General features: G+C 39.7%; 1 protein-coding gene across 2 annotated transcripts in view; it reads left to right on the top strand.

The window, feature by feature from the left end:
• LOC131240202 (phospholipase D delta-like) overlaps nucleotides 1-25,971 on the top strand; it is a 65,200-nt gene that overhangs the window by 13,395 nt on the left and 25,834 nt on the right. For both annotated transcript variants that reach the window (XM_058238312.1, XM_058238311.1), the window contains exons 4-6: nucleotides 16,507-16,788; nucleotides 16,883-16,951; nucleotides 17,136-17,283. In XM_058238312.1, the coding sequence (XP_058094295.1) occupies nucleotides 16,507-16,788; nucleotides 16,883-16,951; nucleotides 17,136-17,283 (499 nt within the window). The remainder of the gene's footprint in view (nucleotides 1-16,506; nucleotides 16,789-16,882; nucleotides 16,952-17,135; nucleotides 17,284-25,971) is intronic.

Below are 25,971 nucleotides of genomic sequence, written 5' to 3'. Positions count from 1 at the left end.
CAGGATGTCAGGATCAAGTCTTTGAAGTTCCTCCTCAGTGAGCCACGTGCTGTCTGAAGCTGAGCGTGACTTCCATTTAACCATGTACTTCTGAAACCCGCCTCCGACATGGATATTATCTGATGGTTCAAAATATCCTCTATTTCCTTTGTAGGTGTGGGAAGGGTAGATATGTGAGGTAGAGGCTGAGAAAATGGGTCGGGAAGGGTATGTATGAGACATAGTAGCTGGGAAGATGGGTCAGGACAGGTAGGTATGAGAGGTAGAGGCTGGAAAAATGGGTCGGGACGGGTAGGTATGAGAGGTAGAGGTTGGAAAAATGAGTCGGGAGGGGTAGGTATGGGACGTATTAGCTGGGAAGATGGGTCGGGACGGATAGGTATGGGAGGTAGAGGCTAGAAAAATGGGTTGGGAGGGGGCCATAGATCAATGGAAAGGTCTGATGAATCAGGATGGTTAGGCGAAAGGCATCAATGGTCCCTTGAAATGCAACTAGATCCTCCACATTGAATGTGGAACTAATTCTCATGAAGGGTGGAAGATTTGCCACATATGCATTGAGATCGTTTCGTTTTATAATTTTGACGGGTCTAGCGCTATGCGCGTGTAACTTACAAACGACCCTCGGAGGATACCGCTTGGGCCTGATGCGGACCATCACAGAGTCCCTTACATTGAATTCTTTGAAACGTTTATGCTGGTCTGTAGAAAATTTGTAATGTTCATTACTAGTAGTGATCTTCTGCCTGATTTCTTGATGCCATGAATGAATGTGATGCACAAAAGACTTTGTAGGCTCTGATGGCCTATGGGACAGTGACATAGGGACAAGATCAATAGGTTTCTCAGGTTTATAACCAGTAACGACTTCATAAGGACGGAGACCTGTGGACCTATCGACAGAACTATTAAACGCAAACTTGGCTGTAGGTATTACGGTGTCCCATGTTCTGGTGTGTTCTATATCCCTCTTAGGGGGAGACTCATCCGATAGATCATCAGGAAAGACATTATGAAACTCATCCACTACTGGAATGGCCTCAGTAGGTAACTCTACACTAGCCTCTGGTGCACTCTCTCTAGCCACGAGGCCGCACATATTGTACTCCTCAAAATAATGATCTTGATGTCCCTCATGGGGTGGGGGTACGGGTGCATGCCCATTACTGATTCCTTGACCACCTCCATTCATTGGTCTATCCTCCTGGCCACCTGCCTGAGATTGGCCATCTTCCCTAATGGTGGGGTTTGTCCTGAGGGAAGCCTCTATTTGGTCAAGGCGTTGATCTATGTCTTGTTCCAAGCGCTTACCCCAAGACTCGATCTGTTGGGACAACTTGTTTAGTGACTATAACAGTTGCTCCATATTTAGTGTAGGGTGCTAGCCAAAACCATAACTCGTACGTGTAGGCGTACAACTTGCAACTCCACCTAAGGACTTTCTACGACAACTATATGGGACTAAACGATCCTATGAGACTCTATATGAGGGAAACTATGCAGTGCTACTAAAATCCAGCAATATAGTTATCAAAATAAAGGAATAACAGAAAGTTACAGCAATGTAAATTGCTAACTTCCTGCTAACAGAAATTTCAGCAACTAATATCAGGGACTATGGACTCCTAAAAGCTACATATGATGAACTGAATGCATGATGGACTCAAACAAACCCTAAACATGTTATGTATTTCCCCATAAGAACCCTAAGCTCTGATACCAAATTTGATGCAGGACATGAAATTTAAGTATGAGATGTAAGAATTCAGGCTTAGATCATATCAATTCAGAAACAGTTACACAAATTCCACATCCCACATGACAATCCAAATCATTCAATTAAAAGGGGAATCTATGCGGGTCTAGGCCTACACAGGCTAAGACTGGACCAATAAAAATTATAAACCAAACAATGCTCAAAGGGAAATAGAAATCAACCACACATGCATAGCAAACAGTCACTAATCCAAGGGATTCCTCAATCTCAATTTAAGGAACCCTAGGGTGAAAAAAGGGGCAAATAAATTAGGGCTAATGCAAACTAAGGCTAGGGTTTAGGAAATAGGAATGAAAAGAGGAAAACTAGAGGAAAACCCGACCTGGAGAAAGCTCCTGCGTGCAAATGGGGGCTCGGGGCTGATGCACGTGCGTGGGTGGGTTGGCCGCACGTGTGATGAAAGCCCACCTCCCCAAAGTGATACCTAGGCCTCGGTCGGCCATGGAAGACCTCCAATCCCTCCAAGTTTGACGACAATTCGACGTAAGGTCGAGGCGTAGTGCTCCGCCGAAGTTTCAGCCCTCTTATAGGTCCAGATTCTGAAAACTGGTTGTAGGGGATGAAAAGCTGCAAAAGCTGGGAAATTCAAAGCAATAATGATGATAGAAGATGAGAGATATGGATGGAAGAGGGTAGGGGCGGATGGGGATAGATGTGGCTTCGCACCACGGTAGTTAGCCCTTCGAAAAGGGTGGGCGTCGCACCCACTTTTGAATCCTTCCACAACTCACTAAGAGAGCAGAAAAATAAAGCAGGAATTTTTATTAAGCTTCAATGAATGAAAAGAACTACAAGGGGTGCCTATTTATAGGGAAAACCGTATACCCAAAAACTCGCACCATGTGCGCAACCTATTACTTGGCAATGAAGTAAACTAAAATAAAAACCAAACAAAGAAATTTAAAGCGTTCACGATGTTCTAAATAATAATAATAAGCAAAACCTAAAATATGAAATTAATTCGACAAGTGAGCCACGATAATGAGATCCCATGATAGGCTTTTCTTGACTATCGGGCCCACCATTTTGAAACAAAACTTCGTCTTGTAACCAGGAGGCCTTCCCTGGACGTCGTCATCGAGCCAAATCGATGGTGGGGCCCTCCTTCTGCGTACGTATGTGCATAGGGGGGGTGGTGTGCGTGTGCGTGTGCGCATGATGTCCCCATTAGGGCATGAGCCCAAAAATGAGGCAGATCCAAATCTCAGGGGGACTACACCATTGGAAACAATGGTCATCGAATGCCCAATGTTAAAAACTTGTGGGCTACAAATGTTTTGGATCAAGTGGATATTTGTTTTTTCCATTCATCCAGGTCAGTGTGTCCTTATCAATAGGTTGGATGGCAAATAAACATTATGGTGGGCGTTACGATGGGCCCTAGGAAGTTTTTAATGGTAGGCGTTCAACCAGCACCACTTCCAGTGGTGTGGTCCACCTAAGAGTTGGATTTGCTTCATTTTTGGTCCACCTCCTGAAAGCCTTTTAGTTGTGGTAGTGGAGCCTTTAAATCTAGCGGATTGCTTACAATACTGTGGGTCCCACCATGATGTATGTGTTTTATCCACACCATCCATCCATTTTGCCAGATCATCTTATGGTATGATACCAAAAATGAGGCCAATCCAAATCTTAGGTGGACCGCACCATAAGAAATAGTGGTGATTGAACGCCCACCATTAAAAATTTCTTGGGGGGCCATGAAAGTTTTGGATGAAGCTTATATTTGTGTTTTCCATTCATCTATGTTTATGTGACCTAATCAACAGATTGGATGGAAAATAAACATTATGGTGGGCCCTAGGATGTTTTTAATGGTGGGTGTTCAATCACCACTGTTTCCTATGGTGTGTTTCACCCGAGATTTGGATCTGCCTCATTTTGGGCTCATGTGCTACAATGATATGGAAAAATGGATGGACGGCGTGGATAAAACACATATCTCATGATGGGGCCACAGAGGACCCACCAGTAGCCACGTTCCTATGCAATCAACATCAAAGAAAACTCTTGGATTTTTTAGAAGGAATTTTTTGATAATAACACCTCATTATTGGTATTTACATCTAGGTAACTTTCTAATTCTTCTTAACAACCTCATTAATTAGTAGGCTTTTTTGTCATTTTAAGAAAAAATATACTTTAAATTGACTAAAGTTGCGGAAAACTAACGGAATGTACCCCTTTTACAATAATTTGATAAAGAGGTGGCTTAGTGAAAACTTAATTTATAAAGGTACTGGGATATATTTACCGTATGAATCAGGTACTATTTTGTAAAAATCCCTACAAGATATTAACTTTCGTGTAGCTTACACTACATGCTATAGAGGTCGAATGCTTACGCTATATGTTGCATGCTATTTAAATTCCTGATTGCATGTGATTGTGAATGCAACCATTGTACATGTATTCCAACCTTAAAGCGTCGAATTTGAACAAAAAAAAAAAAAAACCTAGTTTTCCTTTCTTTCTTTAAATTTTTTTTTTTCCAATTTCATTAAAAAATTCATCCAAAAATAAAAAATAGAAAATTGCATTGTTGGAACTGATCTACTGCATGAGATTGTAGATGTGACTATTATACATGTATTCCAACCATTAAACATCGGGATCCTTACTCTTTCTCTGATGGTACTCTCAGGAGTTTCAACACCCGATCAAGGGTTCGAGTATACATAGGTGGTGAAATCCCACTAAGGCGTGAGTGTGTGGGGTTTGTGTGCGTGTGTAAAAAAAAAAACCATCAAACATCGAATTTGAATAATAAAAAAAACCTATTTTTCATCATTTTTTTGAAAATTTCAATATTTCATTAAAAAGATTCATCCGAGAATTAAAGAAAAAAGAAGAAAAATGCGTTCTTCCAACTCACTATTGGATATGATTGTAGAAGCAAACCCTTATACATGTATTCCAACCTCAAAGCATCGAATTTGAACCAAAAAAAAAAAAAAAAAACCTGTACTTTCTCTAATTTTTTAGAACTTTTCAACATTCAATAAAAAATCATATGTAAATAAAAAATAAAAAATTCCATTCTTCCAACTCATCTAGAGCATGTGATTGTAGATGCAACCATTTTACATGTATTCCAACCATAAAACATCAAATTCGAACAAAAAATACCTGCTTCTTCTCTTTCTTGTTTTTTTTTTTTTTTGGAAATTTTTAATATTCATTAAAGTTCATTTGAAAATAAACAAAAGGAAATTTGTATACTTACTACTCATCTTTTGCATATGATTGTAGATGCGACCATTGTACAGGTATTCCAACAGTAAAGCATTGAATTCGAACAAAAAAAACCTACTTTTTCTCTCCTTTTGAAAATTTCAATATTTATTAAAAAATTGATCTGAAAAAAGAAAAGAAAAATAAAATTGCATTCTTCCAACTGATCTAGTGCATGTGATTGTAGATGCAACCATTGTTCATGTATTCCAATTATAAATTATAAAGCATCGAACTCGAACAAAAAACCCCTACTTATTCTTTTCTTTTTAAAAAAAAGTATATTTCTAAATATATATATATATATATATATATATATATATCTCTCTTTTCTTTTTTTAAAAAAGTATATTTCTCAATATATATATATATATATATATATATATATATATATATATATATATATATCTTTTCTTTTAAAAAAAAAGTATATTTCTCAAAATATATATATATATAGTGTTCGAAATATCGATACTATCGGCCGATATATCGGCCGATATTATCGTTATCGCACCCATGCGAGACGATACAACCCCGATAACCCCCGGAAGATACCAAAAAATCCCAATTTCAAATGTCGGCCGATATATCGTCGATATCGCACGATATTTCGACGATATCGCGCGAGTTCCTCGAAAAAATCGAAACTATAATTATCCGAAAAAATCGAAAAAAAAAAAAATAAGAAACTGGATTTCGGTACTTGTACAAGAGATCGTCATCATCGAAAACTTCCATTTGGTGGGCCATTCCAATCGAAGCTTCTTTCGTAGGTTAGTGCAAGCAAAATCTTCGATTTGGGAGAGAAATCCGTCAAAATCCGAAGAAATCCGGGTATTTGGGCGATATCGGGGGAAATCCTTGTCAAAATCTGGAAAATCTTCGCCGGAATCCGAAGATTTGGGAGATTTGGGGGTCGGAATCTGAAGATTTGGGAGATTTTGGGGCCGGAACCCCCTCTGCTTAGAAAAAAAAGGGCGTTCGGCCCTGGTTTTTGAATAGGGTGGCGTCCGCATGAAATCGGATTGCGTACTGAGTTACTCGGTGCACTCTTATCGTACTGAGTAAACTCAGTTGGGCCCACCTTGAATGTATGTGGTCTATCCACGCCGTCCATACGTTTTTCCGGATCATTTTAGGGGTTGATCCCAAAACCGAAGTATATCAAAAGCTCAAGTAGAACATACCAAAGGAAACAGTGGAAATATTGATTTCCACCGTTGAAACATTTCAAAGGCCCCCAGTGATGTTTATTTGTCATCCAAACTGTTCATAAGATCACATAGACATGGATGAATGGAAAAAACAAAAATCATCTTGATCTAAAACTTCTGTGGGCCCCCAAGAACTTTTCAACGGTAGACTTCAATTCACATCATTTCAAGTGGTGTGGTCCACTTAAACTTTGGATATGATTAAATTTTGGTTGAAAGCCCTAAATTTATATAATAAGGCGGATGTACGGAGTTGATACAATGCATGAATGGCAGTGGGCCCCACAGAATTTGAGTTGATACAATGCATGAATGACAGTGGGCCCCACAAAATTTACTCAGTACACTTAGCGTACAGAGTTACTCAGTACGCAATCCGCTTCCGTACCGCACACCATCGACTGGTGTGTTGACGTCGTCACCCAATTTTGTGGGTCCCATCATGAGGTATGCGTTATATCCAAACCGTTCGTCCATTTGGTGAGCTTGTCCTAAGACTTGAGCCACAAAATAAGACAGATCCAAAGATCAAGTGGACCACACTGAAAAAAGCAGTGGAAGATTAAAGGTCTACCATTGAAACCCTTTTGGGGTCACAAAATTTTTGATCGATATGATATTTGTTTTTCCTCATTATCTAGATTTGTGTGACCTAATGAATGGATTGGATGAAAAATAAACGTTATGGTGGGTGTTATGGTGGGCCCTACAAATGTTTTAACGGTGAGAATCAGTCCCCACAACTATTTGTGGTGTGGTCCACTTGAGCTTTGGATATTACTCATTTGATCTAAAATGATCTCTCCAGATGCATGAACAATATAGATATAATAAATACATTACTGTGGGGCCCATTTCACTTTGAATCGTTTAGACAACCTGAGCGGGAGGAGCGCCTTCGACGGATTCACATTTCCTGCAAAAGACTTTCGCATTAAGTTCCTGTGCTGGGAACTTAGGTGGGACCCATTGTGATGCTTGTGAGAAATCCTATCCGTTCATCCGTTTTGTGAGTTTATATTAGGACATGATGTCAAAAATGAACCGTTTCCAAAGCTCAAGTGGGCCGAAAACATGATAATTGAATGTCCATAGTTGAAATATTCATGGGCTATGAAAGTTTTGAATCATGCTAATATTTGTGATTTCATTTCATCCCTGTTGGAATGAAGTTATTAATGTTATGGATTGCACGTAAACATCACTGTCGAACTCAGGTAAGTTTCAACGTTAGGAACTTCCCTAACCACATTTTCCTTTAGCACGGCCCACTCAAGCTTGGTTCATTTTTGGCATATTGTCTTGAAATGAACTCACAAAACTGATGGAAGGGGAGGATTTCTCACGAACATCACAGTGGGCCCCATCTGGGTTCCCAGCGCAGGAACTCCATGCGAAAGGCTTTCGCAGGAAATCCACGTGTGTGGGGTGGGAACGACGTAGTGAGTAAACTTTGTGGGGCCACTATAATTCACGTATTTTATCCGCTCCATCCATCCATTTTACCATATAATTTTATGATTTTAGCCCAAAAAGTGAAGCATATCCAAAGTTCAAGTGGCCCACTAATGGTCAATCACCATTGTTTCCTATGATATGGTCTACCTGATTATTGGATCTGCTTAATTTTTTGCATAATGTCCTAAAATGATATAGAAAAATAGATAGACGGGGTGGATACTGGATATAGTTGTCTTAGTTCAATTGGACAGCGCAGAGCTTAGGACCCTCTACAAAGGAAACCTATTATGTGCCATTCTTTTTTGAGATTTTATGATTTAAAAGTGTGTATGGAGGTCTTTTTTAACAATCCCCAAAGTTTCATTAAAAAATTCAACCATTTTCCCAATGTTTCCCCATATTTCCCAAAAAGTGCGATAAACTATGCGATACAAACGATATATCCCGTGCGATAACCGATACGTATCTGTATCCCAAGGGTGCGATACATTGTGCGATACCGATATTTCGAACATTGTATATATATATATATATATATATATATATTTGAAGGATTATATTTCCGAAAATAATGAAAAACCAAATCAACAAAAAATCTAGCAAGATAATGTTAATTTGGTGTTTTCATCTTTGATTTCATTATCTCCAACAACAAATCACAAAAAAAGATACTAAGGTACCTCTTATTTTCAAAATTTCCAAAATGGCCCACTCGAGCTTCGATTTGATGTTTTAATCCTCAAGGAATGCACACAAACAATTGGATTTGCCTTAGGAATAATCTAAGGAAAAAAAAAAAAAAAACCCAAGAAATGTGGATTTTTGAAGCAAAAGAATTAAATTAAAAAAAGAAGCCATTTTTGGACTGTTATGGGGGGAATCTGACCATTATGCCTCGTGAAGGCTGTTATGACACCTTTTTCTAAGAGTACTCGTTATGATCCGGTATCGTGTAACAGGCATCGCCATTACTGTTACGGCCGTTACGTTAACTGTTTTTGAATACCTTGCTTGAGAGTGATTTTTGGCTTGTTTGATTCTTGTATGAGCAGTCTACTGAGCACCCATTCATCATATATACACTCAGCTCCATGCATGATTACACTTCTCCATTCCTTTGCACAAACACAATAAACATGAACAATACCAATATACTTCAAAATGTCAAATGATCCCATGTGTGCACTTTCACTTATAAGCCCATCTTTCCTGCTAATGCATCTCATGTTCAGGAAACCCAAAATGTGCAAAAGGTGGGCCCCACCATGAACATCAGCTGGCATGAAAATCAAGCTGATCCTCTGATTCCACTAGCAGCTTAGTGAACTCTTGAAATAGCCAAAACTAACTTGAGTAGAGCTGAAGGCAAGAGACAAGCATTTTGGGCGAATTTAGCTCACAGACAAAGTTAAGACACCATGGTGCAACTCGGTCATCTAGTCAATGAGATCTCAACACCCTATTTGTAAAGAAATCGACAAGAGTGCACCATGGTGTCTTAACTTTGTCTTGGAGCTTAATAATCCTCAAAATCTGTAATCACATCTTCAAATTAATCCCTATATCTTCAATCACACCTTCTCATACTTCAATCACATCTTTAAATCCATCCTCGTATTTTTCACAAATAATAAATTGCAAATCTTTATATTTAGGCCCCAAAATCTATAAATAAACAGTCCAAAGTACATGTTAGGCCCTATGGTGGGTCGTGGGCTTGCATCAATTCTCCTTGACTTTGAAAGAACTCGTCCGTTGGAAACAAACTCAACCTTTTGACTTTTACTACCTCTAGACGATTCTTCTTTTTCTTTGGTAGAAGCTAGTAGTGCAACCCTAAGTGTCGGCTTGACACAACCTTTGTTGGAGTCCACTAGATATCTCTTTCGCTTGCGCTTTTGTGGGTGCCAACTTGTCTGTTGTAACTATAAAGTTCTTCGTGGATCCTGAAACATGTCCTGTTTTTCGTGCTCAATCATCTTTTACAAAGGTGTTTCAATTTTGAGAGTTGAGACCTATTTGCATATCTATCAATGTGACTGCCACTATTAGCGATTTCATTAATTTATCTACTAGTAAATTCAAGTTAGGTCCAACATCAATGCACCGAGCACTTCATATGTCAACTTTTCCTTTGACTTTGTGGATCTCTTCATCATTTTCAAAATTTCTACTTTATTTTTGGGTTCTTTGTTATATTCAAACAATTAAAAGATTCTATCATTGGTGTCTTCGTAAGCCGAAGCTACCTGCTATTGGTTAGGACCTTGGTGGGGACCTTCCCCTACGTGTTAACATGTTCCAACTTCAGTCTCTAGATTCTCTCAACACCAGAGCTCCCTTGATTATTGAGATTGCCTACTGCATGCGTGAGTTGATCTACTCGTTCTATAAGTGTGTGGGTCAATTAGATTACTTGAACAAACTTTTCTTGTGTCACTCCCTTCGAAGTCATTAGGAGATGATGTAGAGCCGATAGTTCCCCAACAAGAACTCGCTCTGATACCAAAATGGTGTAACCTAGTTATCGAGTCAATGAGATATTGACACCCGAATTATAAAAAAAATGCGCAAGAGTGCACCCACAAGAACTTTTGAGTAGAGAGGGAGAAATACTTTATTGATATCAAATTTCTTCTTACAATACTTGAGAATCCCCCAATTGAGAGATTGACTTCAAATCAATGTAATCTATCTAAGATGGTAAAAGCCTAATAAGAAAATTTAGGAAATAATCCTCCAAATCTTTAATCACATCTTCAAATTAGCTCTTATATCTTCAATCACATCTCCCCATATTTTCAATTTCATCTTTAAATCAGCCCCCATATGATGCAGGACATGAAAATTTAGATATGTTATGCAAGAGTTCAGGGTTTAGATCATACTAGTTCAGAAACAATCACACAAAATTCCACATCCCACAAAAAGTCCAGCATTCAACAAGGGGAATCTATGCGGGTCCAGGCCTGCTTACACATGCTAGGGCTGTATCAATTAAAAGTATAGACCAAACAATGATCAAAGGCATGTAGATTCGTCCACACATGCAAAGGATTATTTCCCCAATCCAAGGGATTCACATGTTTTAATTCAGGAAAACCTAGGGTTTAAAAAAAGGGCACAGAAATTGGGATTTGGGACAATATAGGTTTAGGGTTAGGGAAATCGAGTGAGAGAGGAGTGAAGGAGAGGAGAGAGACCACCTGTGATCGGCCCGCACGAGTGGACAACAAATCGGCTTGACGCACGTGCGTGGATGGTGGCCCGCACGTGTGTGGGGCCCATGAATCTGGGATCGGCCAGCTAGGGCCTGGTAGGCTAGGGATGGACCACCTTCCCTCCAAATTTCAGGCCAAATGGATGATCGGTTTGAACATAGTGCTCCGCTGAAGTTTCAGCCCTCTGTAGGGCCAGATTCTGAAAATTTGCTGTAAGGGAAATATTAGTTGTAAATGTGGGTGGATTTGATGAAGGGATGACTGTAGGAGATGAGGAATATGGATGGTAGGAGATGGGGGCGATTTGGGATGGATGTGGTTTTGCATCACGGTAGTTAGCCCTTCGAAGAAGGGAGGGTTTCGCACCCAATTAGGCTTCACAACTCCCAGAGGAGCAGGAAAGGGCAGAAATTTTATTCAATCTTCAATGAGAAACAAGACTACAAAGGGTGCCTATTTATAATAAAATCCTATACCCCAAAACTCGTGCCATGTGCGCAACCTATTACTTAGAAATGAAGTAACCACAAATAACAACTAATCAAAGTAATCTAAACTGCTTATGATATTTCTAATAACAATAATAACCAAAACTCAAAATACTAGATCGTTTGGAATAGTGGGCCACGATCATGAGAACCCATGGTGGGATTCACATGACGATCGAGTCCACTCCAAGGAACCAAACAAAATCCTCTAGCTAGGAGGTTCTCTCGGGATGTTGTCATCGATCCAGATCAATGGTGGGGCCCTCCTTGTGTACGTGCATAGGGGGGCGTGCATGTGCACGAGATATCCCTATCAATTCTCCCCAGTTGTGAAGGTTTCGTTATTGGCGAAACAAAACTCCTGAACCGCTCCAAGATGTCAGGATCGGGTCTCTGAAACTCCTTCTCAGTGAGCTATGTACTGTCTGAAGCTGGGCGTGACTTCTACTTGACTAAGAATTTTTGATATCCGCCGTCCGACGTCGATACTATGTGATGGTCTAGGATATCCTATTTCTTCTCTGGGTGTGGGAAGGGTAGGTATGGTAGGTAGAGGCTGGGAAGAGGAGTCGGGAGGAGGCCATGGATCAAGGGAAAGGTCTGGGGGATCAGGATGGTTAGGTGAAAGGCCGGACAATGTATCAATGGTCCCCAGAAATGCAACTAGATCCTCCATATTGAATGTGGAACTAATTCCCATGGAAGGTGGAAGATCTACTGCATACGCATTGAGACCGTTTTGTTTTATAATTTTGAATAGTCCAACGCTATGCACGTGTAATTTATGAACGACTTCCTGAGGGTACTGCTCTAGCCTGATGCAGACCATCAAAGAGTCCCCTACATTGAATTCCTTGAATCGTTTATGTTGGTCTGCGGAAATTTTGTAATGTTCATTACTAGTAGTAATCTTTCGCCTAATTTCTTGATGCAAGGAGTGAATGTAATGCGCAAAAGACTCTGCAGACTCTGATGGCCTATGAGACAGTGACATAGGGACAAGATCAATAGGTTTTCTAGGTTTATAATCAGTAACTACTTCAAAAGGACTTAGACCTGTGGACCTATCGACAAAACTATTAAACGCAAACTTGGCTATAGGTAGTACGGTGTCCCACGTCCCGGTGTGCTGTATATCCCTCATAGGAGGAAACTCATCCGGTAGATCATCAGGAAAGACATCACGAAACTCATCCACTACCGGAATGGCCTCAGTCGGTAACTCTACACTAGCCTCTGGTGCACTCTCTTTAGCCACAAGGCCGTACATGTCGTACAAGTCAAAATAGTGGTCCATATCTGCCAACCAATATAGAAAAGCTTTAGAGTCCAAGTGGCCATTAAAAGTAGGGGCATCTACTCTAACTCCCTTGAGGAGTTGCGCATCGAGGTCATAATGGTCTTGATGTTCCTCGTGGGGTGGATGCATGGGTGCATGCCCATGACTGTTTCCTTGGCCACCTCCATTCCTTGGTCTATCGTCCTGACCACCTGCCTAAGATTGGGCATCTTCCCCAATGGTGGGATTTGCCTAGGTGGAGGTCTGTAGTTGGGTAACATGCACAGTAAGCTGATCCAAGCATTGGTCAATACGTTGTTCCAAGCGCTTACCCAAAGACTCAAACTGTCGGGTTATTTTGTTCGTTGATTCTTGCAATTGCTTTATGTTTAGTGTAGGGTGTAAGCCAAAGCCACGACCCTTACGTGTGGGCATACAACCACTAACTCAACTAAAAGATCTTCTAATATGACTATATGCGTCTAAATGGCACTAAATGATCATATGAGACTCTATATGAGGGAAACTACACAACGCTACCAAAATTCAACAATATAACTGTCAAAATAAAGGGATAACAGAAAATTTCAGCAACGTGAATTGCTAACTTTCTGATAACAGAAATTTTAGCAGCTTATATCAGGAATTATGGACCTCTAAACAGCTCTATATGATGAGACTTGATGCATCATGGACAAAATAAACCAAACCCTAAACATGCAATGCATTCCCCTATAAAAAAACCTTGTGCTCTGACACCAAATTTGATGCAAGACATGAAAATTTAGATATGTTATATGAGAGTTCAGGCTTTAGATCATACTAGTTCAGAAACAATCACATAAAATTCCACATCCCATAAAAGTCAAGCGTTCAACAAGGGGAATCTATGCGGGTCCAGGCTTACACATGCTAGGGTTGGATCAATTAAAAGTATAGACCAAACAATGATCAAAGGTGAGTAGATTCATCCACATATGCAAAGGATTATTTCCCCAATCCAAAGGTTTCACATGTTTCAATTTGGGAAAACCTAGGGTTAAAAAAAGGGCATAGAAATTGGAATTTAGGACAATTTAGGGTTAGGGTTAGGGAAATCAGGTGAGAGAGGAGTGAAGGAGAGGAGAGAGAGCACCTGTGATCGGCCTGCGAGTGGACAACAAATCGGCCTGACGCACGTGCATGGATGGTGGCCCGCACGTGTGTGGGGCCCACGAATCTGGGATCGGCCAGCTAGGGCCTGGTCGGCCAGGGATGGGCCACCTTCCCTCCAAATTTCAGGCCAAACGGATGATCGGTTTGAACATGGTGCTCCGCTTAAGTTTCAGCCCTCCTATAGGACCAGATTTTTGAAATTTGCTGAAGGGGAAAGATTAGCTGCAAATGTAGGTGGATTTGATGAAGGAATGACTGCAGGAGATGAGGAATATGGATGATAGGAGATGAGGGCGATTTGGGATGGATGTGGCTTTACGCCAGGGTAGTTAGCCCTTCGAAGAAGGGAGGGTTTCACACCTAATTAGGCTTCACAACTCAGAGAGGAGTAGAAAAACTCTGAAAATTTATTCAATTTTTAATGAGAAAAAAGACTACAAGGGGTGCCTATTTATAATAAAATCCTATACCCTAAAACTCGCGCCATGTGCGCAACCTATTACTTAAAGACGAAGTAACCATAAATAACAACTAATCAAAGTAATCTAAACTGTCCATGATGTTTCTATTAACAATAATAACCAAAAATCAAAGTACGAGATCATTTGGAATAGTGGGCCACGATCATGAGAACCCATGGTGGGATTCACATGACGATCGGGTCCACTCCAAGGAACCAAACGCAATCCTCTAACTAAGAGGTCCTCCCCGGATGTCGTCATCGATCTAGATCGATGGTGGGGCCCTCCTTGCATACGTGCGTAGGGGGGCGTGCATGTGCGCGAAATGTCCCCATCACCATATTTTTCACAAACAATAAATTGCAAAACTTGATATTTAGGCATCAAATCCAGTGTTTCAAATAGCGCCCGTAGCATACGCTACGTAGCGTAGCGTAGCTGTAGCACTACGTAGCGTCCGAAATAGTGTAAATCCCCTGTAGCGTACGTAGCGTAAGCTACAATGTAATTTTTTACTATTTTATTTTTTATATTACTTTTTTCATGTTTTCTTTGTATCTAATGTCGAGGAATGTGACACTTGTATTGTCCTTGATACTTTTAACCTATGTGATTTTTATTTCTTTTCATAATTGTGACTTATGGTTTCAATTAGATATTATTAATTAAAGTGGTTTGCTTAGAAAATTGTTGATGTGATAATTATTTGATTTGGCTTATATATGTGGATTGACTTTTGATAAATGATAACTAATAAATCATTTGAACATGCTGATAATTGATAAAATGAATAATCTTTTAGGCATTTTTATATTTTTCTTTTCCTTTTTTCCACATTTATTATATTTGTCCTATTTTTAAATTAAAAAATAGAAGTATTGTATAGCTTATGCTACACGCTACGTATTTACGCTACACGCTAAAGAGGGTTGAGTGCTACGCATCATGCTACCGCTATTCAAAACACTGATCAAATCTATAAATAAATAGTCCAAAATCAGCAAATGTTGGGCCCTAGTGGGTCTTGGGCTTGCATCACTCACGTATGGGTTATCTATGTTATTCCATACTAGTCGTTGCATCAGAACAATCAAAAGAAGTTCCGTTTATCCACCATATTTGGATTCCACCAATTGGATACAATCAGTTGTAATCTTTTAAAAAAAGGAACAAATATTAGTGATGGGAGGATAATAGGGAAAATATACAAAATCAATATTTAATAGGGCACACCTGTGTGTTGAGTCAAAACATTGACTTTCCATTGATTTTGACAGTGTGGCTTGTGTGTTGCCTGGCTGTTGACCATAGCATCCTGATTTTCATGCCAAGTGATTGTCATTGTGTAGCCCAGCTTTTTGCACCTCTTGGAATTCAACATTAGTGATACGTTGGCAGGAAGGACGGGGCTGTATTTGAAGGTTTACAGACAATGCCCATGTCATTGTTTTCCCTTCACAATGGGTATCGTATTTTATCATGTCTATGTTTCAATTTATATGTATAATCTGTTCTCATGCTCTATTGATGCTGCAAATGTGCCATATCTGGGTACCAAAGCATGTAATTGCATATAAAGAATACATTAGGAAAATTGTGCATAATAATTATACTTCTTGCAAGAAAAAATTAATTATGAAAATTATTTCAAAAAAAAAAAAACAGATGAGCAAGATAGGAAATGAAAAAAATAAGGTGCAGATACTATGCTTATAACAAAATGATATAGTTGCTCATAATGGTATATAAAAATAAACATTAAGGCGGCACAGATGGTTTTCCATGTCATTCATCCAAAATCCTAGGTGTATTGTACGTGGAGAGTTGTGGATTGCCTGACATTGGATAACTGGCTCAGCCAACATCGAAGTTGTATGCCATTTTATCAAAGCTGTATATGAAGTGCCAATCTAGGTTGCCCTAATACCTACCAAATACAGTCAGTTGGCTAGGAGTCTCCCTCATCTTATGTGTGTCTGACCAATCTGCACCTTCACGGTATGCCACGGATACTTCTTGTCACCCGGTACTGATACCTTGCAACTCAACAGTCGTATTGTACCACTTTTTGCAAAAATACATGATCATCTAGGTATGGTGGTGCTTGAGAAGCCAATCCAGTGCTGAAAAGTTTTAAACACTTGATATTCTGAAGCTGTTCATGTGATGCCAAGTACTCTTATCAGCTCCATTTTCTTCTATGATTATGTGTTTAGACAGAAGGCAAAGGCCCAAGACAACCATGGCATGATTTACACTGTAAAATTGAAGGGCCTGCTGCATATGATGTGCTTGAAAACTTCGAGCAACGGTGGAGAAAAGTAACAAAATGGCGGGAATTTGGACGGTGGTTTAAAAGAGAACGTCATTGGCATGATGATCACTTGATAAAACTAGAACGTATCTCATGGATACTCAGTCCTTCCCCAACTGTACCTGATGATCATCCTAGCCTGTGGGTTTCCAATGAGCAGGATCCTGAAAACTGGCATGTGGAGGTTAGAGTATGCTTTTGCACCAGAGTGCAACTTGCTTTATTTGATTACATTGCGTACTGTTCTTGAATCTGATTGGGTTTCTCTAACTTTTTAGATTTTTCGATCTATCGACTCTGGATCAGTAACAGGATTTCCAAAGAATACTACAGAAGCTGAGGCTCAGGTTTATAAATTGAAAAAGTTTTGTTTCTTAGATTGTCTTAGTTCATTTATTGATGCCATGTTGTGCATCTAGATTTATCCATGCTCACATTCATGTTGAATTTGTGTTTGATTTCCATGGTAAACATGGATAAATATTTTCAGGAGATCTAAATCAAATTTTTTGTAACAATTTTCTATTGCAGAACCTTGTTTGCAGAAAGAACCTGGTAATAGATAAGAGCATACACACGGCATATGTAAAGGCAATCAGATCTGCCCAACGCTTCATATATATTGAAAATCAGTATTTTGTTGGTTCTTCATATGGGTGGCCATCTTACAAAAATGCAGGTCAAGGATAATTGTCTTCTGTATCTGTATTCTGTATACATACATACAAACAATATATATATATATATATATATATATATATATATATATATATATATATATATATTTGTTTGTTTATTCTGTAAAGAATTCTTTTCATTTGGAATTTTTCTTCATTGCTAAAACTCATAATTTGACTATTGTCCCGTAACAACTGTACTTAAAATTTCATCTATGGGTTTGATAAGGATGCTTTCTGTGTTCCAAGGAATTAAATGAATCTATGGGAAATCACATAAATAAAGGAAGAAAAGGATAGAGAAACAAGAGAGTAGACGAGGGGAGAAAGATGAAGAGGCATGGAATAGGTCCCTATTGAAGCCCAAACTGTTTTATTAGTTGAGTACTTGCAGCTGGGTATTCAATGCCAGATCCAACAAAAGGGAAAGCCTAGTTCAGAGAGTGGGGCAAATCCCAGAAGCTTCCATCTCCAGGTTAGGGGAATAACACATTGACAAAATACCTTTATTACAAACAATCAACTAGCTGTTGTCCACAATCTGATCCTGACATAGACCCTTTGCCAGCATTGTGCAGTTCAGATCGTCCCCCTTCTTCTCCTACGATCTTGCCACGTGTTTCTAATCCAGACCCTTCCACACGTTTCTAGCTCAGCCGAGACATGTTTCCAGAGTGAGTTCCCCCTCGAGGCATCTGCCACAGTTGCTGGAGAGACTTCGCTGAGGGAAGTTGGCATCTATCTTGCTTTGGGCAGTGAAAACTGCCATCCCCTGCTATGTGGAGAAAGGAGAGTCCCTTCTGGAGTCGTTGAGGACGCTCCTCCACAGGAGCGTGCTACGCTTTTGTCAGCTAATCCAGAAACCGAAGTCGTGCCCCGTTAAATGCTTCCTTTGTCGAAGCCAGGTAGATGGTGCCACAACCTGCCACTGCCGTCCCCCAATCCGTCCATCTCTTCTTTTTATGACACGAATAACTACGTCAGCGATGACGACACCTGAAGTTACGTGTCCTCATTGTGTGGTTGCTTTATGCAGTCTTTAGATACATGCGTCGATCATCCTCTCACCCTTGCTGACACCTCTCCATCCATCTGTCTAACTCTGAACCCTTATGAGGCAATTGGCCTTCTTGAGCCCCGATTTTGTTGTCGTGTCAGAAGAGATTTCTTTCCAAGGCATGTGGTTTGGCTCAGTCGACCTTTTCGTCAGCTTCATACGAGTGCATTGATTTCATTGTACCCTCTCACTCTCTCACCTTGCGACCTGGAAAGCCTGACTTTAGTGTGTTTCTTGAGGACCTTGTGAGTACTCCCTCTTCCTCCCTGCAGCTCCTACATTCCCCAAGACTTTCTTATCTCTCATCCCTCGCATCCTATCCTAGTAGAGTTCCCTTTAGTTTCTTCTATCCCCCTCTCTACTTCAGTCTCCCCTTTCTTTGGACATCCACTCCTTTCCTACTTCATTCCGCCATCTCCCTGCCTCCATCCCCTCCTCCTCTCTTTCCCTTTTGAAAGTCCTAGAGTGGGTTCCCGTGTTTGCTAATCACGGGGCTTGTTCTCTTCTTTCGCCCCCTTTTCATTCTTTCCCTCTTCTTCCAGATGATTTTTCCTCCTTTAATCTAGCTTCAAGGACCCCCATAGGATTAAAGAGGCATTTATAGAATTTGGGAGAACAATGGGAATGTCTTTTGGGGATAAGGAGGAATATTATATTATTCTTTTCTAGTTCATTGAGGAAAATGGTGCTCATGTAGCTTTGACTGTCAGAAAAGGCTCCTAAATCTCCTAGAGGATGGAGGGAGTTAGCCAGTCTTGAGTCCTCAGTCCACTACGAGGCCGGTTCTAACTCAAGTCCTCGAAAAAAGGTAGAAGGGGTGCACTAGTTTGCTAATAAAGATCATCTTCTGGAACGTTTGTGATCTTGGTTGTGGGAGAAAAAAGCCCATGTCAAGGACATCCTTCGCAAATTCAAAGCGCAAATCATAACCATATATGAAACAAAGCTTCAATCTATAAGCCGCCCTGACCTTGATGTTATATGGGGAGTTTGTCATACGGATTGGGTCTCTCTTGCCACAGAAGGCTCTTTAAGGGGGATCAGTGGCCTAGGATTCCAACTCCTGGGTTGAGGACTCCCTAGTAGTAGCCTTCTTGGTCTCCTTGGTTTTTAAAAATCCTTCTATGGATCTTTTCCTCTATTTACGGCCCTTGCAATGCCTTCTTGAGACACCTTCTTTGGGACGACCTCAATGTGATTAGGCATAAATGGTCCCTTGGTGTCTCAAAGGAGACTTCAATGTCAATCATTTCTCTTTAAAAAAAAAATCAAGTGGTAGTCGTATTACCAAAAGTATGAAGATGTTCTTAGATTGCATAGGCATAAATGGTCCCTTCCCTGGTGTCTCAGAGGAGACTTCAATGTCAATCATTTCTCTTTTAAAAAATCAAGTGGTAGTCGTTTCACCAAAAGTATGGAGATGTTCTCAGATTGGGTGGGTGGTAATGACGTTATTGGCCTTCCCCTCTTGGAGTGAAGTTCACAAGTCTCTCGGGATTGGCTAGAAGCCTTCCCTGTGGTCTCTCAGTGTGGTCTCCTCTGCCTTGTTTTGGACCACTGTCCCATCTTACTGGACTCTATGGAGGAGAGCTTGGGTCCTAAGCCCTTCTTATTTGAGCTATGGTCCCTAGAAGTGGAAGGGTTTCCCTCCCTGATTCTAACTAGTGGTCAATGGTCATCGTTCTTGGGATCGGGTAGTACGGGTTTCGTCTGAAGTTGAAAGCTCAGAATTCTAAAACTTGATTAATTGGCGGAAGGAGACTCAGGATGATCTCGAGGCAACAACAACAAACTCCCTCTCAACTATTCATCTTTTTGATGTGTAGGAAGAATCAGGTCCCCTATCTAATGAGGACAACTCTTAGGGACTCTCTCCGGGCTTATTATTGTAGAATAGTTCAGCTAGAAGAGATTACATGGAGATAGAGGTTAGACACTCTTTGGCTTAAAGTCGAGGACAAGAATACTCACTACTTTCACTCAATTGCAAATGCGAGATCTTGTTCTAACAATATGGTAGTGTTTCAATAAACAGTTCTAAAATTAGGACAAGCAACAAGCATATGACCACATAGTTTTCTTCTACTCTAACTTGCTTTCCGTTGAAAGCTGGTTGAGGCCTAGGTTGGACAATCTAGACTCTCCCTAGATCTCTACCATGGAAGCTTATGCTCTCAAAGCTCGTTTCTTTTCGACGAAGAAATGAAAGTGACTACTTTTTCCTCGGCAAGGACAAGTCCCCAGGTTTGTGGGATTCCTTTAGCTTTCTTTCATTCCTCCGGGACATTTTGAAAAAGGACTTAGTAGATCTCCTTATGGAAAATTTCTCCTCGGGCAACTTCTCTTGTGCCATGGGACTTTCTTTCGTTATTGTGCTTCCCAAGATTGATAGAGCGGCAAAGCTCAGTTACGGGGTGTAACGGCCGTAACGGGCCGTTACGGGCCCGTAACGGTAACTTTTTTTTTTTTCATTTTTAGCTCATTTTTTGCTGTTTTTTTGAAACCTTTTGCTTCCAAACTGTTTTTCACTCCTTCTACTACTAATTTCGACCAACCTTAGCTAGGTATTTGAGATAAAAACACATTATATCACAGATTTTTTTGAATCAAAGCTCGGTGGGCCATTTTCAGAAATTCGTCAAAAATAGGTATTTATACTTTTTTTAATATGTTTTGCTGTTTTAATCATGTCATATGATGTGTTAATCATAGTAGAACATGTTAATGTACATTTTACAGATTTGGGGTACCATTTAATAATTTTTTAATATTTTTTTCTATTTACGCATGAATTTTGGCCCCTTTTTTTTAAATTCGAAAAATCAAATTTTAATGGTTGTTTTGCTGTTTTAATCATGCCATTTGATGTGTTAATCATAGTAGAACATGTTAATGTGCATTTTACAGATTTGGGGTGCCATTTTATATTTTTTTAATATTTTTTTCTATTTACGCATTTATTTTGGCCCTTTTTTTGAAAATTCGAAAAATCATTTTTTAATGATTCTTTTGCTGTTTTAATGACATCATATGATGTGTTAATCATAGTAGAACATGTTAATGTGCATTTTACAGATTTGGGGTGCCATTTTATATTTTTTTAATATTTTTTTCTATTTACGCATTTATTTTGGCCCTTTTTTGAAAATTCGAAAAATCATTTTTAATGATTCTTTTGCTGTTTTAATGACATCATATGATGTGTTAATCATAGTAGAACATGTTAATGTGCATTTTACAGATTTGGGGTGCCATTTTATATATTTTTTTATATTTTTTTATATTTAAGAATTTATTTCGGCCCTTTTTTGAAAATTCAAAAAATCATTTTTAATGATTCTTTTGCTGTTTTAATGATGTCATATGATGTGTTAATCATAGTAGAACATGTTAATGTGCAATTTACATATTTGGGGTGCCATTTTATATTTTTTTATATTTTTTTCTATTTACGCATTTATTTCAGCCCTTTTTTGGAAATTCGAAAAATCATTTTTTAATGATTCTTTTGCTGTTTTAATGATGTCATATGATGTGTTAATCATAGTAGAACATGTTAATGTGCAATTTACATATTTGGGGTGCCATTTTATATTTTTTTTATATTTTTTTCTATTTACGCATTTATTTCAGCCCTTTTTTTGAAAATTCGAAAAATCATTTTTTAATGATTCTTTTGCTGTTTTAATGATGTCATATGATGTGTTAATCATAGTAGAACATGTTAATGTGCATTTTACATATTTGGGGTGCCATTTTATATTTTTTATATATATTTTTTTCTATTTACGCATGAATTTTGGCCCTCAAAAATAATTGCAAACACCTAAATGTAAGATATTTTCATATTACATTCATTCTAATATATCTATCATTGATAGTAGATGGTTAGAAAATTAAATATATGAATTTTGTAGTCAAATTCGGGTTATCTGGTTCATAAATTCATCAGATAGTCCGATACAACTTCTCACCAAAGAGTGGACCGTTACACCACCATAAACATGTTCCAATTTATAAATGAATGCATATTTGGAATGCTTAGAATATTCCGGATTTAATCCATATTTTTTTCATATTTTTTTGGCAAAATTTTTTTTTTGTGCCATTACGGCCCCGTATCGCCGTTACGCCCCCGTATCCGTATCGGTTTTGGAGGTCACCGTTACGCCAACCGATACCGATACGGGACACCTTGCTCCTCGGGCAACTTCTCTTGTGCCATGGGACTTTCTTTAGTTATTGTGCTTCCCAAGATTGATAGAGCGGCAAAGCTCAAGGATTTTCTTCCCACCCTATACGATCCTAGGGAAAATTATAGCTTTCGGACTAAGGCTTGTTCTCTTTAAGCTTATCTCTGAAGCTCAATGGGACTTTTTGGCTGATAGTGAAATCCTTGACTATGCTCTGTTAGCTCATGAATGTATTGACTCCCACTATAGAGAAGGAAAGAGTGGCTTAGTCTGTAAGTTGGACATAGAAAAAACCTTTGATCATGTTGATTGAGATTATTTAGATTATATTCTGGGTCGTCTTGGCTTTGGCTTGAGATGGTGTAGTTAGATTCAAACTTGCATTTCCTCGCCTTCCTTATCTATGCTTGTCAAAAAGGTTTTTCCCTCCTCCAGGGGCCTCAGGAAGGGAGAATTGCTTTCACCTTTCCTCTTCATGATTGCTTCCAAAGGTCTTAGTCGAATGTTGAGGAAAGGAGAATTGATTGGTCTATTCAGTGGCTTCAAAATGGCTCCTTCTAGCCCTTTTGTCACCCATATTCAATTTGTAGATGATATGCTTCTGTTTTGAGAAGCTTCTGAGGTCGCTATTGATAACTTGAGAAAAGTTCTTTTCATTGTTTTGAGGCCATCTCAGATCTCAAGATTAATCTCCTCAAAAGCGAAAGGCTACACATTAACCTCTTCGCTTCTTGTTTCTCTAGGCTTGTGTAGGTGTTCGGTTGTAAGGCTAGATAATTCCGGACTTTATAACTTAGTTTCCTCTTTTGCATTGGTAAGCCCACCAATCATCTTTATGACATGGTCATTGAGAGAGTAGAGCGGAAATGATCCCCTTGGAAAAGTCGCTATATGTCCCTCGGGGGATGTCTTACCCTTATCAAAGCAGCTCTGTCTAATCTCCCCACTCATTTCTCTCTCTCTCTCTCTCTCTCTCTCTCTCTCTCTCTATCACTGCCTAAGGAGAGATTTTTGGAGTGGAAACTTTGATAGTCACAAGTTTCATTTGCTCAGTTGGTATGACGTTTGTAAGCCCTATTTGAGGGGGGCATCAGTTTTCTGGCAGATGTTAACTAAGCTCTTCTAAATAAATGGTTCTCATGCTTTGGCACAGAGGTGGGTAAATGGTGAAGAGAAATTATAGCTTGCAAATATGGTTATGATGAGGAGGGTGGTTTTCTAAATCCTCCTCCCTCTATAAAATGTCGACAGTTTGGAAAGTCATTGCTGCCATTAAGCCTCTCTTTTCTCGGAAGGGATCTCTTTTGTCTTGGTAGATGGGAGTCAAATCAGATTTTGGTTAGACCGGTAGAATATTAGATAGACCCTCTTGTTTTTGTCTTCCCCATTTTGGCCAAGGCATGCAGTTTTGCTGGCATGGAGGTGGTGTTGGTAAAGAATTTAAAGCTCTTTGGTGTTTGGTTGTGCTGGTGACTCTTTGGGCCTTACAGAGAGAAAGGAACAACCGCTGCTTCCGAGACATCTCTCCGACAACTAGGGCATCAGATCTGATTCTTCGGACTTGGGAGACTAGTCTCTTGGTCTTTACCTTTCAGACAATAGTCTCATTTCTTCCCTTGGTTAGTTATGGTGTTGGTTTGCTTTGTTAGCTTTGGGTGTTCTTTCTGTCTTGAGTAGTATAGTTGGTATTGTAGGTTTTATTTTATTGTGTTTCCCTTTGTTTTTGGGTTGTGTTGTATAGCTGGTTTTGCTGTTTTTTTTTTTTTTTTAAATTTTAATTTCTTGGGTTGCCTTTGGCTCCCTTTATATATATATATATATTGTTTTGTGACTTGGTTATGCTTGTGGTTCTGCTCCTTTATATATATATATATATATATATATATATATATATATATATATATATATATATATATAGGCATGCTCACCTACGCACGTGCACACCTTTGCACACGTGTCATGGGTATCGAATCCAAACGGTCCATAAGATGCAGAATCCCATGAAACCTCAGGGGGTGAATTTTCACCCTGATCTAAGATTCTGGTGGGCCATAGCAAAGAGAAATTCAAATCAAGGGAAGAAACCGTTTGAATTTTTCATGGCCCACCGAAGTTTTGGTTCAAAGTAAAAATTGGTACCAGGGGGTTTCATGAGGTTCTGCTTCATGTGGACCGTTTAGATTTTCGAGACTCATTAGATATGATGAGTTCTCAAAAAAGTTCGTATGTAGTCCGTGCGAACTGGTTCGCAGGTGAGCGTTCCGCTATATATATATATATATATCTATAGAGAGAGAGAGAGAGAGAGAGAGAGAGAGAGAGAGGAATGCTCACCTGCGCACAGTCTTATGTGAGCACCTGTGCGCACCTCTGCACTCGTGTCATGGACACAGAATCTGAACGGTCTGCGTGCTTTGGCGCCCCTTGAAACTCCATGGACCCAACTTTCAGCCTGATAGAAAACTCTAATGGGCCATGGCAAAAGGAAATAGTTTCCTCCCTTGATTTGCATTTCTCTTTGCCATGGCCCACTAGAGTTTTGGATTGGGTTGAAAGTTGGGCTCATAGAGTTTCAAGGGGTGCCACATCAAGTGGGCCGTTTAGATTCTGTGTCCATGACACGTGTGCAAAGGTGCACATGGGTGCTTACGTAAGAAGGTGTGCAGGTTAGCATTCTCCCCCCCCCCCCTCTCTCTCTCTCTCTCTCTCTACAGTCTACACACACACACACACCCAACTTTCCACCCGATCCAAAACTCTGGTGGGCCGTAGCAAAGAGAGAGGCAAATCAAAGGAATGAAACTGTTTCCTTTTGCCATGGCCCACGAAAGTTTTGGATCAGGGTAAAAGTTGGGCCCTGGGGGTTTGATGGGGTGCTGCATCGCGTGGACCGTTCAGATTTTGGGTTCATATCAGGTGAGATGAGTTCTCTTTGCGACTGCTTTATTCAACACATCTCCTAGTTGCCTTCACAAATGGAAAATTTTCTAGAGGTGACTTTTTCTCTAGTGAAATGGCAATCAACTTCAATGCTTTTTTTTCTCTAGTGAAATGGTGATCAACTTCAATGGCTACCATGTTAAACTGGATTATGAGCTATATTGACAGCCAGTTTGTTGTCACGATATAAATTAATTGGGCCTTGCACAGGAAGACCCAGTTCTGACATCAATATTTTCAACCATAATAGCTTTCATGCCCCAGTTCCATAGACATGTACTCTGCTTCCACACTAGATCTTGAGATAACAGATCAAGTTTTGTTACCTCACTAAAGGCTTGCTTGTCCTCTGGGGTGTGCATTTATTAGTTGGGCTGTGGGTTAGAACTAGGTGGGACTGTTTGGCATGTGATTGTTGGCCTTTCTGGGGCCAGTTTTAGTGCTCAGGTGAAAGAGGAAGGTTGATGTCTGATTGTAACTTTTGCCAATTCACCATTTAA

Source organism: Magnolia sinica, chromosome 3 (genome assembly GCF_029962835.1).
Source record: "Magnolia sinica isolate HGM2019 chromosome 3, MsV1, whole genome shotgun sequence".
Taxonomy (NCBI): Eukaryota; Viridiplantae; Streptophyta; class Magnoliopsida; order Magnoliales; family Magnoliaceae; genus Magnolia; species Magnolia sinica.
The sequence above is the reverse complement of the archived record's forward strand: the minus strand, read 5'-3'. Positions and strand labels throughout refer to the sequence as shown.